At 35.6% G+C, this 26,797-nt stretch overlaps 1 protein-coding gene across 2 annotated transcripts in view; it reads left to right on the top strand.

Moving 5' to 3' along the window:
* ADK (adenosine kinase) overlaps positions 1 to 26,797 on the top strand; it is a 258,451-nt gene that overhangs the window by 72,842 nt on the left and 158,812 nt on the right. For both annotated transcript variants that reach the window (XM_015866530.2, XM_015866531.2), the window contains one exon: positions 2,494 to 2,572. In XM_015866530.2, the coding sequence (XP_015722016.2) occupies positions 2,494 to 2,572 (79 nt within the window). The remainder of the gene's footprint in view (positions 1 to 2,493; positions 2,573 to 26,797) is intronic.

Genomic DNA, 26,797 nt, shown 5'->3' with positions numbered 1-26,797 from the left:
TATTGCTAGGTCAAGGGAAAGGTCACGGGTACAGCAGAGCCTGAAGCACACACACAAACTCTTGTTTAGTATTCACGGGCCTTGGTGGAGCTTCTACAGTTGAACTTCGTTTCTACAGAACTTTATAAAAAACAGGTAACGTGTTTCTGAGTCATGTTGGAACAACAAAGCTTTCTCTTCATGGATCAGACATACAGCAGACAATGGAAAAGTCAATTTTTACGTGCTTCGTATGACATTTTTTGTGACATCTTGAAAAATTTGTAGATTTTGATTTCCTTAGGATAAAAGGCTAATGGCAGTCTTAATTTTGGGATCATATTTGGTAAAAGTTTATCAACCTCTTGTGGATTAAAACAACACAATTTGATAGGCAGTGGAAAACAGTGCCACGGTACCTACCTTGCATTTTTATGATGTCTTGCTCTATTTTTAAATTGTGGCCTATGAAAAGAGTAGAGTTACTACATTAATACACAGAAAAGGGAGTTATGTGTTTCAATGTTGAGTCTGAAATAATGAATGAGAGCAGTCCTTGTTTGCTTGTCTTATTCTGTTAAATAATTGCAAAATAATTTTTTGACGTTGTTTCTTATATAAATAGAGCATTGAAATCTTGACAATAAGGTGGTATTTTAAAGCTATTTCTTTCCATCATTTGTTTCCAAAATCAAATGCCACCTATTTTATTCTATCAATATTCTTTCAAACTAAAAACCGAATTATTTAAATGCATTGTCATTTAAATTTAGAGCTTCTATTATGTCATCCATTACAATATACTATGTAAGGTTTAACATGCCACAAAGTAATCAAGTCACTGAAACATCAGATGCCGTTAGGTAAAGGAATTAAAATACTAATTGGAATGCTTGTTGATATATTATAAAAGCAAAAATAGCTGTGTGATATAGGCACTCCAATAGGTTGAAAAAGTCAGTTAAATTGAAGGAAAAATACTGCCAAGATACTTAATTCATGGCAGTTTATGTGTCTCTCTACTTGAGAAGCAATTGTTATGAGATTTGTTGGTTTTTGTTATTTTTTCCCCCTTTCAACTGCTTGCTATTTGAGGTTTCAATTCCTCGACATAGAATTGATGGATAATTAGTAGTGTGGATAACTGTGAGAAGCATATATAGTAATTTAGTTCTTCGTTCTTTCTAATTGCCTGCCCATTGGTAGTTTGTTAGGGTGAGTAGCTCATTATTCAAATATTTTAAATGGAAATGACTGTAGAAATAATAATGATCTTATGAGTAACATGAGATTGAAAAGTATAGCCTTCTAAATAAACAAGTTGTTATTTAACAAATCTGTCCCAAAAGGCACTGTTCAGATGCTATAAGGAGATGTGGGCTGTGGGGAGGAGAACTAAGTTTGACCAGTAGCATTCGTTTTCGTTTTTGTTGTGTCTGAGATAAAATGTCACTGTTTAAAGAGATGCTAGAATTAAATACAATATAATATGCTGGAATATAGTAGTTCTTCAGAGGGGGCAAGCTTCATTTTTACAGGTAAACATCTAATGCTAGTAGACCTTACAGGACAAACATGCTATTAATTAAGGTTGTCCTCAAGGTCATTTTGAACCTCAAATATGCAAATTTTTGCATTAAACCTTTTAGCTTGCCTGGAGGAGTACTTCCTCCTGAGTCTAATGTCTTCTGAGGATGTTAATCTTGTTATTTAATCTACTCATTTTCAAGCATGCCTAAAACTTGAAGGATGGGATATTTGTGCTGAGTTTCTCTCCCTGCAGTGTCCACACCTCTCTCCTTCCAGTTTCCTTTCCTGTTTTGCTTTACTTTGCTTTTCCATAGCCCGTGACTAGTGAAAAGATTAGTTCTGTGGTCAGTGTTCTGTGATGCAAATGTATCCTTGGCAAGGAGGAGTCCCTGATGTAATTTTATCTGGGTGGTCTCAATCCTAAAGTTGCTCTGAAGTACAAGGGTAGATATTTGCCTAGAAAGTTGATACATTTTGTTCTAATATTCAAAACTAAAAAAACCAGGTGATGCAAAAAATTCTGTGCTTTCATAGCAGCATGCCTTGAGGATTTGAAAGGTCATAATGAGATTATTATTTTTTTAAGCATAGTAATAGATTGGTTCACAGAAGTCCTTCACCTGTCAAAATGCAGTATTTCACGTGAAAATAGATCGTATTCCAGGTGCTTGTTCTTAACTAACCTTCTAGGTTGATGAGTGAGGATGAGTATCTGAATGGTTTCATTTATAAGATGCTTGTGTGCCCAAGCATGCATTTTGTAAATCTGAAAGTTCACTGCAATCATACTTGAGTTTCAATTAATGTGTTTCAGGTATTTACTGTAGTTAGAATTTTAAGGTAAAGGACTCCATTTGGTGTTACATGCTTCTTCATAGTTTGGACAAAGCCTAAATAGACAGCTTGAATTCTGTGGCAGATAAAGTATCTGAATTTATCATTTTCAGATATCATGTCCTAATTTTCTTTTTCTTTTTTTAACAGATTTGAAGAACTTGTGAAGAAGTTCAAAGTAGAATATCATGCCGGTGGCTCTACTCAAAACTCTGTCAAAGTGGCCCAGGTTTGTTCTCTCTTAAAAATAACTGATTGTTTGGAATATTGAGTTTGAATTAACTTGATGCTTTGTATTGCGTACAGTATTTATAATGAGAGCTACTTAATGTCTCTATGTGATTCTGTTTCCCAGAGTGTTTTTTGGTATGTTTTTGAATTTATCTGTTCTTAAGTTTTACTCTTTGTTTCAAACACTTGCTGTTACAGTTAATAGCTACAGTGTGCCTAAAAAGGGAGATGGAAGGGTTGTAAGAAATAATGAGCTAGGTTCTTCTTACAAATTAAATAGCGTAATAGCAAATGGCAAGGACAAGGCCCTAAACTGTAGCAAGGAATCTCAACGTTTGGAAAATGAGGCACAAAGAAAATGGTTAAATGTGTTGCCCAGAGAAGTTTTTGAATCTCTCTGCTTGGAGATTTTTGTAAGTGACCATGATGAGTCCTGAAGCAACCAGACCTAAACTCAGAGATGGCCCTTCTTTAAGTGATGGGTTGGGCTGTGACCTGATAAGGTCTCTTTCAGCCTGCATCATTCTGTGATGCCAACCACATCTATTCTTTAGGAACTTGGAAGCCTGTCCATCAAAGAAAAAATGCAAGGCTTTTTTATATGAAGGTGTTTCCTCTGTCTGAATCTAATGAACAACAACGATGAATTGATTTTGAGATATTGTTAGCTTTTTTTTTTAAATAATTGAAACATGCCTTTAGTCACAATCCTATTAAGAATATAATTCTGTGTTTACTTTTAGGTTGTGTGCAACAACTAGTTCAGAGTCATGAAATTCAGTTTCTATTTATCGATAGAGATTGCAGAGCTCTAGAAGCAAATGTACGTGGTAGAATCAGAATTACAAAACTTGGACTTGTTCTTGCATGCCTCCTTGAAGTGACTTCTTTGACCTCAGCTAATTTATTTCTAAACTATATTTGATACCTTACTGCCTTTTAGTCTGGCTGTCAAAATGTTATTTAATTATTACACTATGAACTGCGCAAAACAATTACAGTGTGAATTGGAAAGGGAAAAAATAAAAAAAGACAATTCAAGCGGTGAAACATAGGGGCTTCTAAGTCAGTGCTCCATTTTTAAACTGCTAAGTTTTTGTCAGTGAACTTTTCTCTCTACTTTGGCTCTGAGTTGGGACCTCATTCAACTGCAGTTGCCATCTGGAATTGAATTTGTCTCCAGAAGGGTTGTCATCTCCTAGTTTTTGTTTCAAATAAGATTGAAACTTCAAACAGTTGTGCATGAATAACATAACATGACTAAGAGGCTTTAAAATGATGGATAGAAGGGTGAGAGAGAGGGAGAGAGAAAGAAAGGAATTCTGGAAATCTTAAAAGAAGCTGTTATCCAGTAAGCTCTGGCAGAAAAAGAAATGTGAGGACAAGGAAAAAACATTGAAATGTAAACCAAAAATGAAACCCGAATTTTTTATCAATATTCATTGGAATATTGGAGAGGGGATAAGTGTGTGAATCATCTTAAATCTTTATAATTTAGATACGTATTTATTCAAAGTACCATGAAAAAGCAAAGATTCATTCAAGAAGCCTTACTGCTGGTTGAGAAGCAGAGGGTTAATGAATCTTAAGTTCAGAATGCTGAGGCAGCTGTACTCAAAGTTCATTGTAGGTTCTCTGCAAGGTGATATCCTAAGAATGAAATTCATATTAACTTCTCAGCTTGTTATACCCTATAGGGATATGATGGTAAAAGTGTGCTTGAAAAGAACCTTAAGATACAAACTCAAAATTTTGTTTGAGAGTTTATAAGTTGATGAGACTAAAGGCGCGTTTAAGAAATGCATCTTCGGAAAAGTGACTGCAATGAAATAGAATTTGAACAGAATAGTGGGAAGTGAACAGCCTCGAAGGTCTGGCAACTGATTTTTTTATTTTGATTTTCTAAAGTTCACTTCAGAATGGCAACAGAGTTTTATTAAGGACTGTAGTAGGAGAAGTAGACAGCAGTTAATAAAAGGATTGGAATTTAAAAAGAAACAACAAACAGAAGAATTTAAGAAGCAAGTAATAAATGGGGTCACTGAGTTATTTCAAGTCATCTCCTGCTTTCAGGTCAGAAAAGCAGCACTGTGTTGAAACAAAATTACCAAAGGCAGAATGGCAAACTTAGAATATTTAATCTTTTGCAATTGGAACAGTGAAACAGTCCATAATCCTGCTTACATGCTGTGTGGTGGTTGCCACCTCTGTTACACATTCTTTTATTTATTTATTTATTTTTGTAAAATCAACATTTTTCTGTCATGTCTGTAAAGAATGAGGATAGTGAGGATGACTCGAAGGCTGTTCCTGAAATGCACAGGCCAACTTTAAGAAGTCTTAGAGATAGTGTATTTATCATGTACAAGAGATCTGAGATGGTGAGAAGATGGTAGGAATAAGAATAATAAGAAGGTAGTAGGAAGAAACTGTTTTATGAAGAAAAATAGGAAGAAAATTAGACTTAAATCATGGAACTTGATTTTGGGAACTAAAGTTTTGAAGTGGCAATTACAGTGGAAATTAAGATTGAAGAAGCATCTAAAGGATTAACCAGTATTGCAGTCAGGCTGTGAAGAGTGGAATTACTTAGGTGCTTCTAGCAATTTGACAGAAAGGAAAGATCTGCAGTGCAGCCCTGAAGGATGAATTGGACGTGTGAGGTACTAAAGGAAATCTTGATGTTCTTTCAATACTGTCTTGTAGTAGAACAGAAGTTGAAGGTGTAGTCTGCTGCAGGAGTGAACTACGGTTGCAGAACACTCTGAGAATAAAACAGTTGTATGTTCCCTGCCTAGTTGGGCATTATGTGGACTGGGTAATTTGCCAGGGTCAAAGAGGAAAAGGGTCTGCATGTGGTAGGGAAAACAAAATTGATTTTGAAGATGTTCTACTCTAATAAAGTGCTGTGGAGAAGACATTTGCAAAAGTAATGCAGAAGCAGAGAGAAACACGCATCAGAAGGAAAGGAGCCAATCAAGAACGAACACATGGCAAAGATAAATTAAAAATTGAGAGAATGGAAAATAAATGGATGAGAAATCTGGATATCTCACTAATAAAGCCATGGAGAGAGGATGCTTATGTGCAAGTCTTCTGGGATGTCAGTGTTGTTTGAATGTGTTGATCCTGTAAAGAGTGAGGAAGTCAAAATGATTTTGGCTTCACCTAACTCACATTAGGAAGGACGAGAGAAAAAGAAGTGATTGATGTGTTCCAGAAATGGCAGCAACAGGCATAAAAATGAAAAGATAAAAGAAATGAGATTATAGTTCAGTCAATCCTTAATGAGTTTGAATTAACAGCAAATTATGTCTTGGAAATATTAATTTATATGATGAGGGTAATACTGACAGAAATAACTGAGGAAAATGGAAACGAAGGTGTGTGAGGGAGAAGACAAAATGGTTTGAGTGAATAGGAAATAAGCAATTAGGAAGGAGAAAAGAGTTATGAAAAAACTCAATATTGCTCTGATTGTGTGTTGTTTACTGTTCCACCCTCATTTCTTTCTTACCATTGATTTCTATTGTTTATTTTCATCTGTTAACTAATTTAATTAACTAATTTCAAATGACTTCATCAGGAAAAGATAAGTAGAACGGATTGGGTACTTTTAAGGCCTTAAGGAAAATTTATATTGAAATAAATATCTTTTCTTTCAGATGTTTAGTACTGTGTAGAAAAGTGTGCCAATAGTGACAGACAGTAAGGAACAGGGAGAGGGAAAGAGGGATGATGGTAGAGGGTTTTTCTGTGTGCAGTACAATACAGAATGAATGCAGTAGGAATTCAGATCAGGACTTAAAATGCAGGTAATGCATTGTGAGACGCTCTTACTGTTAAGCGTGTTCAATGGGAATTTCTTCTATCTTGGCCAACTATTTGGGTGTGTCAGTAACTTCAAAATAACTTCAAACTTTCAAGTCGTAGAAGTGAAATAACCAGGCATTTATCACTGAACATCACTTGATAGTGGTTTGGGAAATTAAGACTACAGATAATAAAATAAATTGCAATAATTTCTGAAATAGAAACTAATGTTTAACTTTGCTGTTTATTGTGATCTTTGCATTGGAATTATGTTCTCATACCCATACTTTGTTTTGCTTTCTGTTTAAAGTTCAAGTTCTGTTGTATACTTAAGAACAGGGAGGAATGGGGATATCAAGTTGAAACTGCAACATGCTGCTACTCTGACCTTTACTTGTCTCATTAAATTTTGGCTTTATATCTAATATGATATCTGACATCTTGCTTTAATCTGAGCTCTTGCAATCCCTCCAAGTGATTGGATCCATTATATTAAGTCTATAAAATATGCATACATGTAAGTGCATGCAGTTCATAAATAATGGATTGGTTTAGAGTTCTGCCAACAAACTAAATTCAGCTTTGTGAATACAGTATTTTACTACTCATCAGCTTCTTTCTGTAATTTTAATCGAGACTGCGTGCTTGTCTAGCAACAGACTCTGATCTGGAAAGGAAAAACTCTGAATCTTTTCATAGGGCTTCTTACTTTAGATCATTTAAAACAGATACCTTGCTTGTATGGACAGGACGTGTATTGCTGACCACACCATATTTGCGTGATTTTCATCATTGTTTATTCCAACTTCAGTGTGCCGAGGTTAGAACTGCAATATGGTGTGGTCTTTGAAGTTGTTTTTTTTTTTTAATCCTTCTAGCTTGAGTACTGGATTTCAAGTGTAATTTGATACCATTTTATAACTTGGATTTTAAACAACACGGCTTTGGCAACAGTCAGAGCACGATTTCAGTCTTTTTTTCTGAGAGTGCATATAAAGAATGTCACATTGTTCATGCTCAGAATTGGTGCTCTTAGTTTATACTCACTTTCTCAATAGTTCATGTTCATTCTAATGGTTCTGCTGTTACTGTGGATCTAACTTAGTCATTAGGGAGAGCTGCTATTATTTTATCACTGTAGAAGCCAGGTGAGCTTGGAAGAATGTAGCTTCACACGTTTCAATTTGAATTTGTAGACCTGGCTGATAAGGCAAAGACATAATTTTGGGGGAAGCTTCCATGTATGTACTCTTAGGACTTCACAGTAATGTTTTTATAATACATACCACAGCAAATAATAAAGATTTTGGTGTTTTGTTTTTTTTCTCTCTGCTTCTCACTGCCTAATTGTAAGCTTTTGATTTATTTTTTTTTGTGGTTGTGCAATTTTATTTTATTTTTTACTAAAAGCCTCAATAATAGAGATGCATTGGTTTTAAAAAAATAATAATAAATATAGCTCTAAACTACAATATATTTTTATTTACTCCAAATGATGTGAATATGGGAATGACTACTCAAATAAGTGATAATGCTAAGAAAAATCATGATCATAGTTCATTTATAAAACTTGATATGTGCTGAAGGTGTAGATTATATTTTTGTAGTTGTTTTGTGAGTTATTACCCGAACTTCTTTTTTTACAGTAAATGAACATTAGTTCTGGCTCATCTTACATTTAATCCAAAAATAGTCTGTAAAATTACAAATTTACCTATGAAGAGTACTTGCAGACAGACTTCGTTTTACAACACGTTTATCTTTCTGAATATATAGATAAACAATCTTATATATACTACCTTGAATGATACATATATTGTAAAATATATTCATCATCAGTGAATGATAGAATCATAGAATCATTTGAGTTGGAAGGGACCCTTAAAGATCATCTAGCCCAACTCGCCTTCAATGAACAGGGGCACCTACAGCTTGACCAGGTTGTTTGGAGCCTTATCCAGCCTGACACCAAATGTCTTTTGAGACAGGGCAGTCACCATTTCTCTGAGCTGCCTGCTCTAGTGCTACACTGCCCTTGTTTTAAAATGTCTTTTTCTATTTCTATCCATCCTAAAATCTCCCCTTTTAGTTAGAAGTAATTTCCCTTTGTCCTATAGCAACAGACCCTGCTTAAGAGCCAGTAGCTTCATTGCAACTGCTTGTCTGCTTAAATGAAGCTTGTATTTGCAAGGTAGTACCCTTGGCTAAACATTCCTTACTGTATGTAATCTACAAAGTACACTGCACTGTAGTTCTTCAATGTTACACTATTTAGTGACTCTCCTAACTTTCTTGTCATTCTATATCATTGTAATGAATTTCAACCTGTTCTTGCTTGTGTAAATTTTAGATTGAGGTGTGCATATCAGGAGGAAAGATTTTACTCAATAGCAGGGCTCAAGAAGCATTGGATGTGCATAACTGGCAGAGAAGTAATAGAAAAGTTATCAGGGGAGGCACCCCAAGCTCCTTCATTCCTAGCTCTTTCCCAATTTTGAGGCTGAAATTACTGTACGAGACCCCTCATTATTTTATGGAACCCATCCTGCTGTCAGCTAAAACATTCTCCGTTCTGCTTATTGTGTGCTGAAATTCACTCACATCACAGCTGCTTTTTTCCAAAAACAATTTCTGGAATAGTGAGGTGTGTTGTGTGCTTTCTGAACCATTTGGGTTAGAATCTTAAAATTCCTCAGGGAATTTGTTTTAGCTTCACTCTCTTTATTACTTAAGTAACTTCATTACATCCCCCTACTCTAATGGGCTGGTGGCCCAGCAAACATGTGTTTTCAATATTTTAAAATAGCTCAGTCCCATACTTCAAAATAAAAAAAAAAAAAAAAAAAAGGAAGGAAAAGCACTCAACCATTTTCTGTTTGGTGTAGTTTAATATGCTTAGGGTATATCTCATCTTCTCAGCCAGAATACGACCCTGAGACATTCATTCCCTTCCCTGCCAGCTCAAGCATGGTGTTGCTGTGTCCCGTTGTGGGCATGCACACCCAGTGTGGCTTCTGTCAGATACCAGCTTCTCATACCTATTTATACATACCTATTTATATATACACAATGGGGAAAAAACAGCTAAACCTTTCATTTAACAAATCTTCAATTTGTTAAAATTGTTGCTGGTGCCCTGTGGAATGAACCTCTGAAGCATTTATCCCCAGAGCTGTGGCGTGAGTGAAAGAGTGAAGGAATAACAAAACAAACCTAAGTGCTGTCAGAAACAGCCATTGGGGTAGGTATGTCTCTATGGACATCTGACAGTGGCTCTTCCTGCTAATATAAAGACAGTGTCCCATTGTTAGTGTCATGGTGGACAGTGTCCTGTGCCAGTGACACCAATTTCCTAATTGTTTTTTTTTTCCTCTCAAGGGCACTCTGTCATTAATGTACACTTACAAATTAGTTGATGTCAAACACTGCCTGTGCTTCTGACAGAACAGCCTGTCCTCTTCAGAATTACAATGCTGGAAGGCTTGGGGCTTTCTGTTGTAATGCTTCAATTGATTGGCACACATATCAGAGGTTCTGTAATAATTATGTGAGCTACTGCCTTGCAAACATGAGGAAAAATCGCTAAATCTTTTACTCCACTGTACTCCAGACTTCCTCAAAGCTTTACTTAGTGCTACAGTGAACAGTTCTTAAAAGCAAAAAAAAACCATGTTATCATTATGACAAACTCAGTAAAGTAACAAGCAAGTTTTCCCTGGGTTATAAAGCTGATTACTTCTCAGGATTTCTTGGGCTTGGGATGGAAATGGTTCAGTGGTTCTGGATCAGATATTAGGAGTAAATGGTGCAAGATTATACAGGAGATCCAGCTTTTCAAGGTTAATGATAGCAAGGCTTTTTTAAAAACTATATTTTTTTATACTGGTTGCTTATAGGTATCAGCTCTGTTTGTCTGTGGGCTGTGAACGTAATTTCAGCAAATAGAATAGTCAGAAAGCTGTGTTTCTAAGAGCCTGCTGTTTGTTTTTCAGTTTTTCTGGGGTTTTTTACTTTCTTAAATGTCCCTTAGTGAAAGGTCTCTATGTTTGTGCTATTGAAGACAAGTCAGTTTAGGATACCACTGTCAGTCTACAACAGACTTTGTTGTTAGGCAGCTAAACATTGTAAGATAAATTTTCTGTGAGCATCATTTTGACACGGGATTGAGTTGCTGGCCATATGGACTTACCTTGTTTCTTCTTCAGGTCTTTTCACTGACCAGGAACATAAACAGGATTATAGAAAGAACATCTTAGAAACAGGACACTTTCAGTCATAACAGAGTTGTACAGTCACATAACCTTCTAAGTCCATTGTGAGATTGAAGCTCTCCCTTTTTCATTGTGTTTGAGTGAACTTAGGAGTGTGCAGGTGGCCTCTGTTCATTCCTCCAAAGTTGTGTATTATCTAAATGATTAAAAACTGCTTCCATATTCCACAGTCATCAAACATCAGTCATCCATGGGAATGAGATGATGCCATACATATGGTGTATTGCGGTTGAATCCTGGGAATGAAGTTCAGTTGGCTGTTTCTTTACTCTGCTTCTGTGTCTGTGTAGCTGTGTGTAGCACCATAGCTGTATATTTTCTTCACTTTTCTAAAAAGGAATGAAGGAACTTGGGCTTCATGAATAAGCTAATGCCCTGCTTAGTGAGTAGACTCAAAATTAATTGTTTTGGGTTTTTTTTTTTTCCCGAGCCAGTAGCACCTCTAACCATTCTATATTTGAGAATAAGATAAATTACTATATTCCCTAACTGATGCTTATCCTGACAACAGGCATGTTTTCAAACATAACAGCTGGCAGAGATTTATCCTGAAGAAGTAAAAGCAGGGCATGACAGTGAAGCACGTTTTGGGGACCTGGGCATATGAGGTGCTGTTCTGGGAACCCTCAACCTTTTTGTACTCTGAATAACAAGAAGACTTCCTCAGAACCTTTCACAGGGTGAGGCTGTACATGCCATGTCAGACTGATTCTACTAATAGTTGAATGTCATGTACTTGATATGTTCGCATTACTTGGCATGGAAGGAGAACTACTGCTTGATTTGGAAGCCTCCAAGGAGAGGGCAAATCCCTGTGCATCGCAGATATTAATTTGGCATGCCACTCAAGTCTTGGAAGCTTGGGAGCTGTTTTATCCTTAGCTGCTCTGTAAGTTACATAACTACATCTTTAGCAATTAATTAACGTTAAGTGATGTGATACAGTGGGGAGTTAATTGCCCTGGAAATTTGAAATGCCAAATTATAGGGACTTCTTGCACATCTCTATAATATTTTCTATTGAAAATGTATTTTTTTCCCAGAAAAGTACTCTGAAAATCTTATTGTTATTTAGGGACTCTATGCAGGTATTTCAGCATACTATTCCTGGACACCTTGTGCTTTACTGAAAAAGTTTATTAGTTTGACTGTCCTGCATATCTATTTGATATTTCTTGGGCTTGTTGCCTAAAATCATTCTGTTCTTTCAATAATGCTTGCACTTCAGAGTTCTGAATGCAACTTTGCATCCTTGCTTTGTAATCGTGTAGTTAATTAGTGTATTTCTCTTATGTTCTTGATGGAGATAACGATTTGTCAGAATAGAAGTTTAATATGGGAGTTGATGTAATCATTTTGACCATTAAAAGTGAAAAGAACTCCTAATTTTTTCAGTTTGTGAGGAGGTGCCGTAGCATTGCTTGTTTTGAGCATGCTTGCAAAGGAACACATAGGACTGCCTTACCAGTCAGTGCAGTAGACAGTGTGTTTCTCTGACCTGTTTTCTTTTTGTCTTTTCTTTTTCTTTGAAGACAGCTTCATGGAGTTCAGTCTGAGTCTGAGATGAGCTGGTTTTTTTTTCTGACATCTTCATTCATTTTGAATGGAAGGGGATTGTACATGACAGAAGGTTCTGTGCAACTCTAGATTGGTTATCTAACTAATACAGTATATTACTATTAATTAAAGAAGGAAATGTCTTGACAGAAATGCTTAATGTTTTTACTCATTGTTCCAGTTCTGAAAATACTGCATGCCCAAGTGAAGACTACAGTGGGTCTGATTATAGCAGTTGAAAAATGTGGCTCTCCAAATTAATTTTACTCGCATTTGTCAGATGTGAAATATGGGTATTTTAAAAACATTGTTATATGGATTAAGTTTTAAAATTGCTGTGAAAAATTGCTGAGTACTGCTGCTAATAACAGCCACTTGTCCCTGTTTTTTTATAAATGAGATCAAGTGGTGATGCATCTGATTAACGAAATCTAGAACTTCAGCATTGCCTGTTCAAGTCATTGTGGCTTTTTTTCAGCTACTATTCAAAAACTTAATTGAATTGAAATACTCAAAATACCAAAAAGTTAGTGCCACAAGAATACAGTTATGCTGTAGTTATTATAACTTGGCAGTGAATTATTTTTTTTTTTTTAACAAGCTAGTCTGGGATGTTCTGAACTGAACAACTTAATCAGTAATGATGGAAAAATTGTTGAGAGAGAGCTTAATATCGAGCTTTGCAATAGACTTCTCAGAGTCTGTATGCCTTGTTTTTCCACCAAGTGTGCACTAGGTTCAAGAGCAATAGCATGATGCAGGACTGCTAGATAACAAAATAAGGGCAAGAAGGCAGTAATGAAAGGGAGATTTTTCAGTTTCTGATATGGATGGATAGGGATTTTAGGTATGGCAAAGATAATTTTTCAGAAGCACCAACATGATTTAAAAAACTGTCGCAATGACAGTTTTTAAATTTACATATGTAATGTAAATTTGAGTTTCATGCTTCTGATGCTGCTGTGAAGTAGACCAAGTGTGATTTTTTGTGTATGTGGCAATCTAACTGTGCTAGAGCTTCAGGCGAGATGACTCAAGGCTGCCCTGCTAAAAATACAGCAAGTTTCTGTTTTAAAATATGAACTGTACGCACAATATATATGCAAATAAAAAACAGTGAGCTTGTGATGATGGCACATTTTGGGTGATTTAAAAAAAAAAAAAATTAACTCTGGCAGATGCCATACAAAGATGCAAAGATCTTGAGATCGGAGGTGCTTAGGTATAAAGAAAAGAAACAAAACACAACTGGAACTTGATCTTAAAAGTTACCTGCTCAAAGACCCCTGTGTCAATCGTACACATCTTTTTTTAAGGAAAAAAATTATAAGAAAGCTTAATGCAGCAAATCATGAAACAGCACAGATTCAACATCCAGGCCTCGTTTAGGAAAATATTGCATGCAAGGTAGGTTTGAGAATCAATTTAAAGATTAATAATTAAGTTCCAAAGCAGCTGCACTTACTAAATGACGAATGGCATCGCATGCTTTATTAAAAATATTGAGTTACAGAAACTGTGTTCCAAGGCAAGCAAGCAAGAACACAGATAATTTTTTTTTAATTGCAACATGATGTAGTGAGATGGTGTTTTGGGTTCTTGGTTTCTCTCATAAATCTTTTCATCCCTTCTTGGAAAAATATTGATGAATTATTCTGTTATTCCTGTCAGGGCAATTTTTAATTATTCTTTCGTTGTTAGAGAAAATACTGGGGAACAAGGAGGATGGAATTTGGCCATCATCTACCCTGTGTTCCTGTCATGTTTTTATCATTTTACCAGCACCACCATGAGTTCTATTCAGTACGCTATTCTGAGGGCAGCTGAAAGCAGGGTTTTGACTACCAAAAAACGGGTGGTCTATTCACTAAAAAATCTGGATTTAAAAAATGTTCCTAACTCATGCTCTCAAATGCTGTGTGACCACTGAAGGTGAACTTCTCTTTAAAGTGTATCTGACATAACAAAAAAGGACCTCTTTCCCTTTCCACAACCTTTCTTTGTTTTTATGAGCATGCAAAATACAGACTGTTCTCAGTTTCTGAAGCTGTCTTTTGAAATGATCCAGGTGAAGCAGATTTAAAAAGAACTTGAAAAAATATTAAGCCATCCCTTCAGTTACTTGTAGGTCTTTTTTATTGCTTGTGCTTGCTAGTCTGGAAACATTTTGATGTTAGACAGCTCCATGCATTCTTCATCACCAGATCTCTACAAGTAATTGTTTTGTGTTTAGTCTCTAGAACAAGTTCCCTGTACTCTTGTGAATCTAAAGTCTTGTTATCCAGCTTTCCTGTTGCTTTTCCCATTTTCCCCATTCTGAAATAGAGGGGAGTTACTTCAGGTTATTATGAATTTGGTGGATGTTCATGAGCATTCATTTGAATGCTGCTGTTATTAGGGGTTTAGTTGAAGGAGTAGTGAAAGAAAAGATTGGGTGAGTCTTTCCATAGTTGTGTTACATAGTAGACTCAGAGCTCAGAGAGCCAAATGTTACTACTCCCAGTAGTAGTGACACCAAACTTTCTTTGGTAATTATATACTATGGAAATTCAAGTTAGTTTCACAGTCAGTCTTGTACAGGGCATTTCAAACTTCTTTTTTCCTCTCTCTGGTAGCTGGAGTTTACATGAAACCTCAAGGCACTATCAAATGTTGCCAGTATGGAGACATGAAATAATTGTACATTTCCTTCAAGTCAGTGCAGAGAGAATCACCTAAAAGTTTCCAAGAAATGTGAACCTAAATCAAAAGGAATATATTGGGGCCGAATTTGTTCCATGTAGAAATGATACCAGTAGAAACATGAAACTTCTGCTAGGAGTTAGTTAGTACTTAAAATATTGCACTTTGTTAAATGTGATGCACAGCTTAGGATCTTTTTCAGTCTAGGTAAAAGCTTTCAAAAATGGCATTTTGCTGACTAGAAGTCTGTGCAATTATTCTGACACATACAAATTTTATTCTGGGATTGCATGCTAACAATAACGTGGCAGGAAAATACCCAGGGCTTGAAATAGTGCTGTCTTGTCCAGAATATGGCAACTTCAGATTGACACAAAAGCTTCATTTCCAAACTAAAAATGATCACCATTACATACTGAAACTGGCTTCAGAGCATGGCACTAAATTTTAAAGCCCTCCACTTGCTGTCTGCACTAACTAGGGGACTGCTTCTCCTTTAGCAGTGAAGTTCTTTCACAACCACTGTTGTCTACAGAAGCAGGAGAGCTACTAAAAGTAACAGCTGCATAATCTGTAAATAAATAGTCAAATTTACATAGAGAAGCAATTTAGTTATGAACTCTTACGTATCCTGGCAGGGGACAAATGAGTCAAATTGGTGCAAAAAGGAATATATTTTATGAGAATTTTATATCATTTCTGATTGTGGCCTAGATTTTACTTCATGATAGTTGCATGGAAACTTTCTTTGAAGGGAATGAGTGACCTCAGATCTCTCTGCCTTCTGAAGCACACATAAACTTTTGACACTAACAATAAATCCAGAATGGATGGAAGAATGTGTGATTTGTACTGACTGCTTTATTTTGTATGGATACACCATAGTTACATGTGACCATAAATACTTGAAAAGAAAAATCATTTCCATGTAGAGCACTCTGCCAGAAGGCAACTCTGATTTTTCCCAAGTTGGCACAAGTCTTCAGGGTCTGAAGTAGTTGCTTGCCTTGCTTTTGCCTAAGGCCTTTGTTCAGAATGGAATCAAAAATAAGAACAAGACAAATACCTTCTGATTCCCTCTCCCTTCCAATCCCCTAGGGATGCATCAGCATCTGATAGAAATTACTGTTCTAAGAGCAGAGACTGTCACCCATGGACAGTCTTCTTTGACAAAGGCGCGTTATGTAATCTTTCTGTTTTGAATCAGTCAGTGCTGTCTTTTGGCCTTCATGTGGAGGTGTACTATGTAGAGCTTTGTAATGACTAAATTAATTGTTAAGTCAAATATTTTAAATGTAGTTCAATGAAATACATTTCTATGAAATTCTGGGTACATCTAGAAGAAAGAGAGAGCCTGATGGTGTACACTACAGACTTTTATTGCAAAGCTTTCACCGATTGTGAATTTCAGCTAGCTTAGGTTCGTTTTGTACGCACACATACACACACACACACACACACACACACACATACGTACATATGTAAATATATATAACTACTTACCTAATTACTGCTAGCAGTTTAACTCAGGCTTAATTTGCAGGGAGGATATTTATTAAGCACTGAAATGAAAGAAAGAAGCTGTGTGCTCTTTAGCTCTCACACATAGTGGCAGAATAGGAGAAAACAGAATGCAAAAATGATAACCAGTTATTATACCTTTTGTGTTTATTTGCTTCAGCTCTTTTTGTCATGCTATTTTGAATTTCAGAGTTCTGTGATTTTATTTTTTTTTCACTCTTCTATTTTCTTGTACGCTGACTCCTTTTCAGTACCTATTTATGATAATGTCAATTACATTGCTTGCTTTTTATGGAGTAAAATTATACAATGATGATGAATAACTGTAAATTTAAGTGTAAAGAAAGATAAACACAGTAAGAGTTTCAGACAAGACCGGAAGACATCTGAGGGGAATATGTGTATAATGTATAACTTTATAAGTATGTAGCTATACAGTTGGGCTGGAATATTTAAAAAAAAAAAATCACTTTCTGTGACTTCATAGTGAGAAATGAGAACAACATAAGAGGGACAGGCCCATGACACTGCACATTTTCTCAAAAACATTCTTGGGCTTAGCGTTTTCCTTAATTAGGTAGGCTGAAATCATTGACTGATTTAAATCATGATTCTATAACATTAATCAATGTGGTAGCTTAACTTCCATATACTCTTGGGATAGGATTGCTTAGGTAAGTGAGTGTGATGGTTGTGTAATTAGATTTAAATCTGTTACTGGCCTTTTCAAAAACGTTGGAAATACAATAGAATGTCTTGAGACCACAAGATTTTCATGGTGGTCTTGTGCATCTTAGTTTGCTGTGCTGTGGCTCAGTGTTCTAGGCATTTCAATGTCATGACTGATATTTTCCATGGCACGTGGTGCATTACCTGAGTGCTGTGCAATTAAAGTGAGGCTTCCAGCTTGGCTGGCTTTGCTTTTGTTAGTAAGTTCAGACCTTCTGAGACTTATTCTGAGTTATTTTTGGTACCTTATTTTCTGTGTGTGAAGTTGAAAACTATGTCTTCTATATGACACAATCAGCTTTTTTATGGGGAAGCTTTTTTTTCTTATCCAAGTTTTGAACTAGCATTGTGAGGAAACTGAAATGCAGGATGGGTGAATATTTAAGTAGACTACAATATAAAAATTAGAGTACTATTTACTAACAGCAGTGGAAAATGAAGTTAAGTTTATTTCAGAAGCCCTTTTAAGTCATTTTTAGGCAGCATTTAAAGTAATTTTTATTTTGTTAATTAGACATTACAGGCATGTAATGTATTTCAAAGTTGGGAACTGGCAAGTATAGGGTTTAGGTCATCAGGGATAACAGTTCTTGGTTTAGGGGTTTCCTGTAGGTATAATAAAGGGAGGACGGTTGGACTAGATGATCTTAAAGGTCCTTACCAACCTTCTGATTCTATGATTCTTCTATTGACCCTCTCTTGGCATTTCTCAGTTTTCCATCAATGTAAAATACTGTGTTTTCCAACATGGGTGTAAGAATCATAAATATATTCAAACTTTTAAGTACATTGTGTTGATATTTATTAGAGGATGACTGTTATCTCTATGGATTTGTGAAAGAAAATAACAGAGTAGGAGCTTTCTGTATTATGCTGTTGTAAAATGACACTTTCCTGGTACTTTGTGACTGTTCCTACTCTCAGCTATGTCTTTATCAGCAAATGCTCTTTCTTTCCTATGAAACTTTGAAAGATTTCAAGAGATTTTGGTTACGAGCAGAGCCAGATATGACATGGAGAAAAAAGAAACTTGCATGAGGCTAAGGAATAGTCAATACAAGTAATACTGAAGTAGTACATGCAGTCCCTGGAGTATGGAAAACATATATTCAGAGTGTGCTTTGCTATTTGTCCACTGTCTTGTTAGATCTGCTACAGAGCTATTGGGTTTGAGTCTTTCTGATGAGAAAGCATGTCTTCATCGCACACAGTCTTCCCTGGTATAAGTTTGCCAGAAAGGGATCCTTTCCTGCATTGTGTGTTGGTTTCAGAGACACAGTACTTTTAAAATGAGAAATGTTCAGTGGAAACTACATGAAATTCCTAATCTGCTGCATTCATGACCCACTTCCTTCTTCCATTTAAAACTGAACATAAAGAGATATTTTCTAATAATGGGGAACAACATACAATGAATTTTGTGGAACTTGAGTTAACTTGTAGCAGTAATTGGGTGCCAAATATTTATGTGGGCTTGAAGAGTGAGGTACTTGGTGAGATATGGTATGGCAGTTGCAAACATATCTAATTAATACTGGAATTTAATATAAATCCAGCAGAGAGACTTCATTAGCAAAGGAATATAAAAATTTCACTTTGGTTTACATAGAATGATTGTTAGAAAAAGAAGCATTTGAAGTGTCTATTTCCTTTCAGCACTTGAAAAATGTATTGAATGAAACAAAGATCTAATATGATATTACCTATAATTATTTGTTACTCATGTTTATACTTACATCAAACTCGTTATTTATGACTGAGATTAGTTCAAGCGCACGTTGCTTGTCTCAAAGTTGACTTGCTGTGAGAAATAGAAGTTGCCTTCAGTTGCCTGTTTTTCATTCTTCATCAAAAGAAATTAGAAGTACTTGTGCATATGCCATTTGCTCCTTGAAATTGTAGGTACTGTTCAGAACATTTTAAAAAACAAGGATAATATAGTAATTAATTTATATTTTTATAAAAGTTTGCAAAATGAAGACTGATAAGAGGGATGAGCTTTTCTGTGTTGTTATCTCACACTCATTGTGTTTTTTGGAACACCCATCCTGCAAAGGGAACATCTTAAATTAGCATTGCGGATGCTAGAAAGTACTCAGAAAAACTGCTTAGATGTTCACAGGAATTACACACTGATGTGTTGTTTGTTTTTTTTTACACTTCATGTGTACCAAGTCGAAAGTGTAATATCTAAATATGCTATGAGGGGTTATTAAAATTATGCAGTTATTTCCTATCTGAAACTTCACGTTGCCTGATACTTTTCTTACTAAAATGTAGTGCAAAATCCACAAGGAAGTTTAAATTGTAGCGTGTCTCCAACTTCTCGAGTAATTCCCATCTGGATGTGAATTCTATTGCAATTAGAAAAGGCCGTAACAAGTTTTAGTTTTTTTAATTAAGACATAGAAGGTGGTGTCTGATTTTTCAGAAGTACTGTGTATCAGCAGCTCTGAAGCATTTCAGATTCTAGCCAGAAGCACAATGTAATTGATGTTTATATTATTGGGTACAGCAGCTCGTAATTTTCTCCTTCCTTGTTCGTTTGTCTTTTATTTATTATTTGCATTTTGTTCTTAATCAATTTTGCTAATGTAGTAAAAACACGGAAATGTTATTGTATGATTAGCAATTTTCCACCATATTAATCCAACATTACATTACACTGCTTGGTTACAATAATGGCTTCAGACATGGTAATGAGAGAATTATTAATGTGTCCTGATACTTAATAATTTCTTAATTGCAAGATGAAGAAATATTATAAGTTATTTTAACCAAATTCATTACTAGCAAGAATTTTGAGATGGTAGAATCTAGGCCACAGAAACATAAGGATGGAGATGTTGTTCCATTCAAAATATATCACCTTGAACATGTTTTGGGGTGGTTTGTTTGTTGTTTTTTTTTTTGCTTGTTTTCAGAAATTGAGTAATTACCCACAGGATGTTTTTCTATGTATTAAACTCAGTATGAATATTGACAGCTAGGGAAGGATAGTGCACGTTTAACAGTGTAAATTAAGTGTCTATGCAGTGCACTGCATATTAGGAAAGTGAAAAGTCTGTGATGTCCAACTATGAAAAGGATGTAGCCACGAAACTCTCTTTGTTGTAACGTGTTATACTAAAGTAACCACAGTACAAAATAGTAATTGTATGCTAACAGAAATACAGATTCTGCTTTAATGTTTCACTACATATATATGTATAATAGATGATGCATTAAACCCCATATATTTAGTGGATGCTTTTATATTCATTAAATCACCTGAGAAGTGTTGGTAGACAAAGATTGTAATCCAAATGTAACTTAAGGTCATCTTTAAGATGATGGGTGCAAGGACTGGTTGTCCGTATGCTACATAGCTTTAATGAAGGTTCGGGGTTTTTTTTAAATTCCATATAAAAGCTATTGAGTTTCTTTGTAATACTTCACAAAATTGCCTTTCCAGTTACATGTGAACGGTTTCAAAGATAACATGAAAAGTTCTTGGAACAGAATAGAAAAAGAAAAAAAAACATAGTGGGAGAAACAAGTGCATTGTTGAAACTATACACATCACAGCTAAACAGAAGATGAAGATACAGCGTGCACTAGAATGTTCATTGACAGTAAAGCTGAATTCAACAATAAGATGGAAAGAAAATGTAGAGTTAGAAAAGATAAAACTCGCTAGGCAGAAAATTGCAAGTAAGGGAATAATCTGTTTATTAGTTGTAAAATTGATATTTGAAGCTCAAAAAACATTTGTAATATAAATGTATTAATACTTCAGTTTTTCCCATGTATGTTCACAGGACTAGAAACAATCTGTTTGCTAGCATTACTTCTAAGTTTTTTGTGATGGAATGATATTTGCTTCTGTTATTCTGCCTTTGAATTCGGCTTCTTTCTGAAACAGAGATCAATGAGCACATTGCTGTCAGCCTTGTTTCTTCTGCCTTAGGTGTAAATTGTCCAGCAGGAAATACACGGAGTTTTCCTCCTACCCTTTTCAAATCAACAATTTGGTTTATGAGCTGGTGTTAATGACATATTAGAGAAATTTCCTCTAAAGGTTCCACTAGAATGACTTGCCTTTTATTGCCCAATAAAAACAGTGAGGCTTCTATCAGGATTCTAACAACTGCGATTTTTGCATAATATAACTGTCACTTGACGCCAGTATTTATGAACACGAGGGCAGTCCTATAATAAGTAAAGGATGAGCTTTCACTAATTTCGCATCTGCTACAATTAAGAGGGAGATTTAGATTCACTTTGTGTAACTTGTAAAACTGATTCTGTGAATGAAGCTGAAGTGTTTAGACTGCTTTATTACATTTTTAAATAGTGTAAGGGAATGACATTTTCAATGCATGGTGCTCTAAATATATATGTTATTCTCCATGGTTAATTTAAATGCACTTCTTTATCTCGGTGATTTTTTTCTAATGAATGTGTTGCATTTTGTTCAATGATTCTATGTAAAACTCAATGATAACTCATTGAAACATTGCAGATTTTCTTTTCAGAAAGGAACAGTGCTAGACTATAAGAACATAGCAGACATCAGCGTTGCTTTCAGCTCTGGAACACATTTGTGTTTGCTAATTTTAAGTTCCCAAATAGATGAATTTCTCCCATCTTTCTCCTGCATTTTATGAGAAAAAGAATTTGTTCATAAGGGCTACATTTTAATTTTTTTTAAGGAGTACATTTCAATTACAGTGATGGAATTATTTCAGGTTGTATTAGAAACTCTGTGGTGAAAGTGGACAATCTGGAATCATACACCAAAAAATACCTTTGTCTTTCAAGTGAAAGCATTGTAGGACAGGATATAATGGGACTCACAGGCCTTTTTGTATTGTCTAATTTCTATTATTTGTAATATGAGATATTGGAAAAATCTATTAAAATAAGATACTACTTCAACTTGTCCTGTAGTTATGTATTATATCGAGATCTACTTTAGGTGAATTAGCTTAAGTCAACAACAATGAGATTTGATGTTCAGATGTTGTACTGCGTTAGGATGTTGCAAAGGTTAGTACTCTAAAAGTTTCATGTTTCAATAATGCAGTTATGGTCCCAACGTGCAGGTTTGTTTTTATTCCCATCTGCATATTAGTGTAACATCTCCTGGTGTTGCATTCTAGCTGCAAAACCAAAAGCTCTTAGAGAAAGAGCTGAGTTGTTCTTGCAGAACCAATACAAAGGCACAATGCAAAATCAGGAGTTGTCATCTTAAAGTTTGGCCTGGCCCTCACCACCACTTTCATGCATTACTTTCATCTAAAAAGCCAAACATTGAGTACTATTTGGATTTGAGTCTCTCTCAATGGTAACCATTGATAAATTTCTGTTGTTTTTCTTCATACATGTAGATCTTCTGTTTTCAGCTAATGATTTATCAATACTTTCCTTTTGGATATTAGAGGAAAAAGTTGATTTGTCTTATAAAGTACTATAAAAAGTTAACAATATGCATGCTAACTTAAATAGTTCCTACTTGATGTCATTTATCTCATATTGTTTCTCCTCTGCTTTTTCTATATTGCATTTGTGTTGTACTCTGCACGGTTGGTGGTCATTTGTCATCTCATCCATATTGATTTCCTTGGCTACATCAAACTGCTATCGTTCTGTTCTGCCACAAGAAGAAACTGAACAAAATACACACTGTAACTACGTTCATTTATCCTCAGATGAAAAATAATTTCGTACTCTAAGCAGTGAACCACATCAATTATAGAATTCTTATCTTTTCTCTAAGTGTTCTGTATTAATAAAAGGAATATCAAATCTGATAGCTCTAATAGCCAATCGCCACCTTTTAAATTACAGGTATGTAATCTCTCCTTTGAACAAATCCATACAGCCATCAGAACAATAGCGGTGTGTGAATTACAGCTTTTGCAGGAAATCAAGCCGGCAGTATGCAAGTCTCTGTTGTTTCTTTCTGTATTCATCTTTGCAATAACAATGCCTCTGCTCATTTTCACAAACCTTAATTGTCATTCAGAGTATCCCATTTGAGTTCAATTATACGCTCTTATGGGGAAGGAACCCTGTTAATGTTTATCTGTAAAGCACTGTGTTCATTTATAGCACTCTGTAAGTAGCGATCAATTTTCTTTTATACTATGCATTCTGGTTTGAGCTAAATCCATTTTAGCAGGCAGTAATTTTTCAACACCAATTTTTCTCAGTATGTGTGTTTATTGGTACTTCAGTAAAAACTGTGACAGCGGAGTGCAGTTTTTACTTGATTTTTATCAATTTTGTTTTTTAACTAACATTTTCAAAAGCAATAAAATTGCATATTATTTGAGAGTATTGCTTTCAGGTCAGGGTAAATCTTATTCAGTTTTTCAAAAATGTTTTTCAAGTCTCAATTAAAAAAATAATAGTATATCAGTGTGTGTGTACAGGGAAGCTGTCTAATTTTCCGTCTTCTAAGAGGTCTGTGAAGGCATATATCATACATCAGAGGAATAGAGTGCATTAGATTTAACATCTTCATCTGTCTTTTTAAGTACTTTTGTTTTTCGTAATGGAATTGCAAAGAATAAATGGTAAGGAGTGGTTTATTCACAAATAGGCAGTGAGAAGGAACTGAAGAAAGCCTATGATCATATGTCTCTGTAAACCTTGTGCTAAACACTAAGGTGTAAAAATTCAAGGGCCCATGGTGCTGCTGAAAGGCACACTGGGGTTTCATTGCTGTGTTTCCAAGAGTAGGAGCTAAGTATGAAGACTCATAGAAATGCTGGGCTTGGATGAGACATCTAGAGATCATCCCTGCTGAAGCAGGTTCCTTAGGGTAGGAGGTAGAGGAAAATACTCAGGTGTGTTTTGAATATTGCCAGAGAAGGTGACTGCATGACCTGTCTGTCGGCCTGTTCCAGTGCTCTGTCACCCTCAAAGTGAAGAATTTTTTTTCTCATATGTGTATGGAACTTCCTGCGCTCCAGTTGCCCCTTGTCCTGTTGCTGGACATTGTTGAAAACAACCTGATCCCATCTTCTCAGCTCCTGCGAGCAGGTTATTTACAGGCATTCATAAGATCCCTTCTCGACCTACTCTTCACCAGGTCTCTCAGCCCTTCCTCATACGGGAGATGCTCCAGGCCCTCATCTTCTCTGTGGCCCTGCTCTAGACTCTCTCCATTGGACTCATGTCAGTATGCAGTCTTGCACAGCAGGTACCTGACAGCTGGTTGGTACATCGCTGGCTGTGAGGGGAAGCTCTTAACTCCTGCTCATTCCAGATCCTGCCTGGAGAGAATAGCTCTTCAGCAGAAAAGCTGGAAGAGCCATAGTGTAGTTAGACAAGAACCAAACTTTGTGGAAACCTGATCTTTAAATCATATAGCCTGCTGACAAAGAGGAAATTGATATAGCTTCAGCTGTGTCAGACAAGAGCGTTAATTATACCAGATGTAGAAACAGGATTGTTTCCCACAGAAACAAACACTCAGAGGCACTGAGTACCTCACTGTGACAGAAGACATTGAATATTTTCTCTCATCAATTTCAGTAGAAGTTGGAGTTGTCTAGTAGGGTTGAACATGGGAGCTGGTATGTTTAGTGCCTAGCTTCAGTAATTTAGGCATACAGACTTCAACATTCTGAAGCACTGAAGAAATCATTTGCAGTTAAAAAAAAAAACAAAAAAAAAACCAGTCTTAAAAATTTGCTTCCTTCTTTTAAGAATGAAAGATGTGGCTACAAGGAATTGTTACAGAGATGCAAGATGTCTAGATGCAAAAGGATGCTTTCTAAATGTGAGTTGTCTAAAAAGGTGTTTTTGATGTTATCAATTAAAGTGAAATACAGTTGTCCCATGGCTTCCTAGCAGTTAAAATGCAAATCTTTTTTCCCCCCAAGGTCTTTTTTTTTGTTTTGTTTTTTGGGGGTTTTTTGTTTTGTTTTGTTTTGTTTTTCCTTTTTCCATTTTTTTTCTCTCAATTTTTAACATGTTCTGTATTATATCTACACTATACTTTTTTCTTTTTTTTTTTGTCATATTTCCACACAGGTTATTATCAGTTGAAGTATTTGGCAGAAGTACTGCTTGGGTTTAGCAGAAGCAAATAACACATCATGAATAAATAAAGTATCCATTTATTCTTTGAAACATGCATTATGAGTGGTTGTTAAGCATTACTTGGAAGTGCTTCATCTGCTACACAGAGGCTCGAATCCCGGGGTTTGGACTCGATGATCTCTAAGGTCCCTTCCAACCTGCATGAGACTGTGATACTATGATACTATGATCAGAGTATCCAAATCAGGTGCAATAGGTGTGGAGATGCCATGGGCTGGCATTTCAGGTCTGGATTGACTATATGTATACTAACTATTAGTGAATCTGTAAGGGTCTTGAGGTTTGTGAACGGGAGATCTTTGTGTGTGTTTCCACTGTGTAAGTTCTGGCGATAGTAAATGCTTGTTGAGAGGGCACTGTAACAAAGTATTAACTTCCTAACTTTTTTGAATCATGAAGTATCTTTATTTCATCCTGTTCCGTTTACACTGCCTCGAGTATGATAACTTCTATAATCCAGCGAATAGCATATGTTGTATGATAACAAAGATGAAACTCTTAAGTCGGGTGTGAGTATATCTTGCCATTTCAAAATACTAATACATATTTGTAAACATCAGCTGTCCACATAGTACACAAGGGAAAAAATAATTCTTGTGTATAGCAGTTTAAAATTGCCAAAGGGAAAGACAGGGTAACTCCATGGAATACTGTGTGAATATAATTAGTAGGAAATGTTTTTGGATTTTGATTTAGTATTTATTAAATTTTTGTTTAGTGATGTGCACTGTTGCTTGAAGTCAGCTGCTCAGAAGTTGTATGAGCTGCTGTGGTTGGTAGGGCGCTGACGATAATTTGGGCTAAAATATATAATACCAGATAGACCTCTTGGAGGAAGATCTTCAGAAGCAGAGATGAAGAAGGAGAGACAGACACAGCTTGTTATTAGTGCTTCAAACCTAAACTCCCCAAACATGAAATAGATCTTTTTTAGATATTTCTTATTTTTTTCAGGGTCTTACTGCTAATTGTAGAACTCCTTACCATATGCAAACACTTAGAAAATCCTAATAAAACATTCAGATAGCAGTGTTTTTGCTTTATATTCTGTATTTGTTTGTATATGGCTGTAGGGTTTGGATTGTTATTTGTTGTTTTCAGTTTAAGCCAATAGAAATCATGAACAGTTTTAATTCTTCTAGAAGTATGTTAGCTAATCTTTCTTGCCTTAAAAATATTAAAGGGCTAAGGCACTTCTTTGGTCCACTCACTGGAACTTTGAATGTTTTCAGTACTTGCCAGTCCTTTGGCTTCTGGGGACTTTGTAATGGGTCAGACTGAGATCCTGTTGTTTGCTGTGAACATCAGAGACAACCTATCAAACACAGACTGTGTGTTTTTGCTCTCTGTTTTAGAAATACTCATTAGTTAAAATTTTCTGATTAATTTCACTTAAAGAAATACAACTTAGCATGCTACTTAAATGAGAACTCTGAATTACCTGAGGATGATATTTTGTTTAAGATGGGACAGGATTCTCTAGTAACAGCTGTTGTCGCAGATTTTTCTGTGTCGGTGGAGACTGTAACAATAAATATTTGGTTGTGTACCTA

This window comes from Coturnix japonica, chromosome 6, assembly GCF_001577835.2.
Source record: "Coturnix japonica isolate 7356 chromosome 6, Coturnix japonica 2.1, whole genome shotgun sequence".
In the NCBI taxonomy this organism is placed as follows: domain Eukaryota; kingdom Metazoa; phylum Chordata; class Aves; order Galliformes; family Phasianidae; genus Coturnix; species Coturnix japonica.
This window is presented reverse-complemented; position numbering and strand designations above follow the sequence as displayed.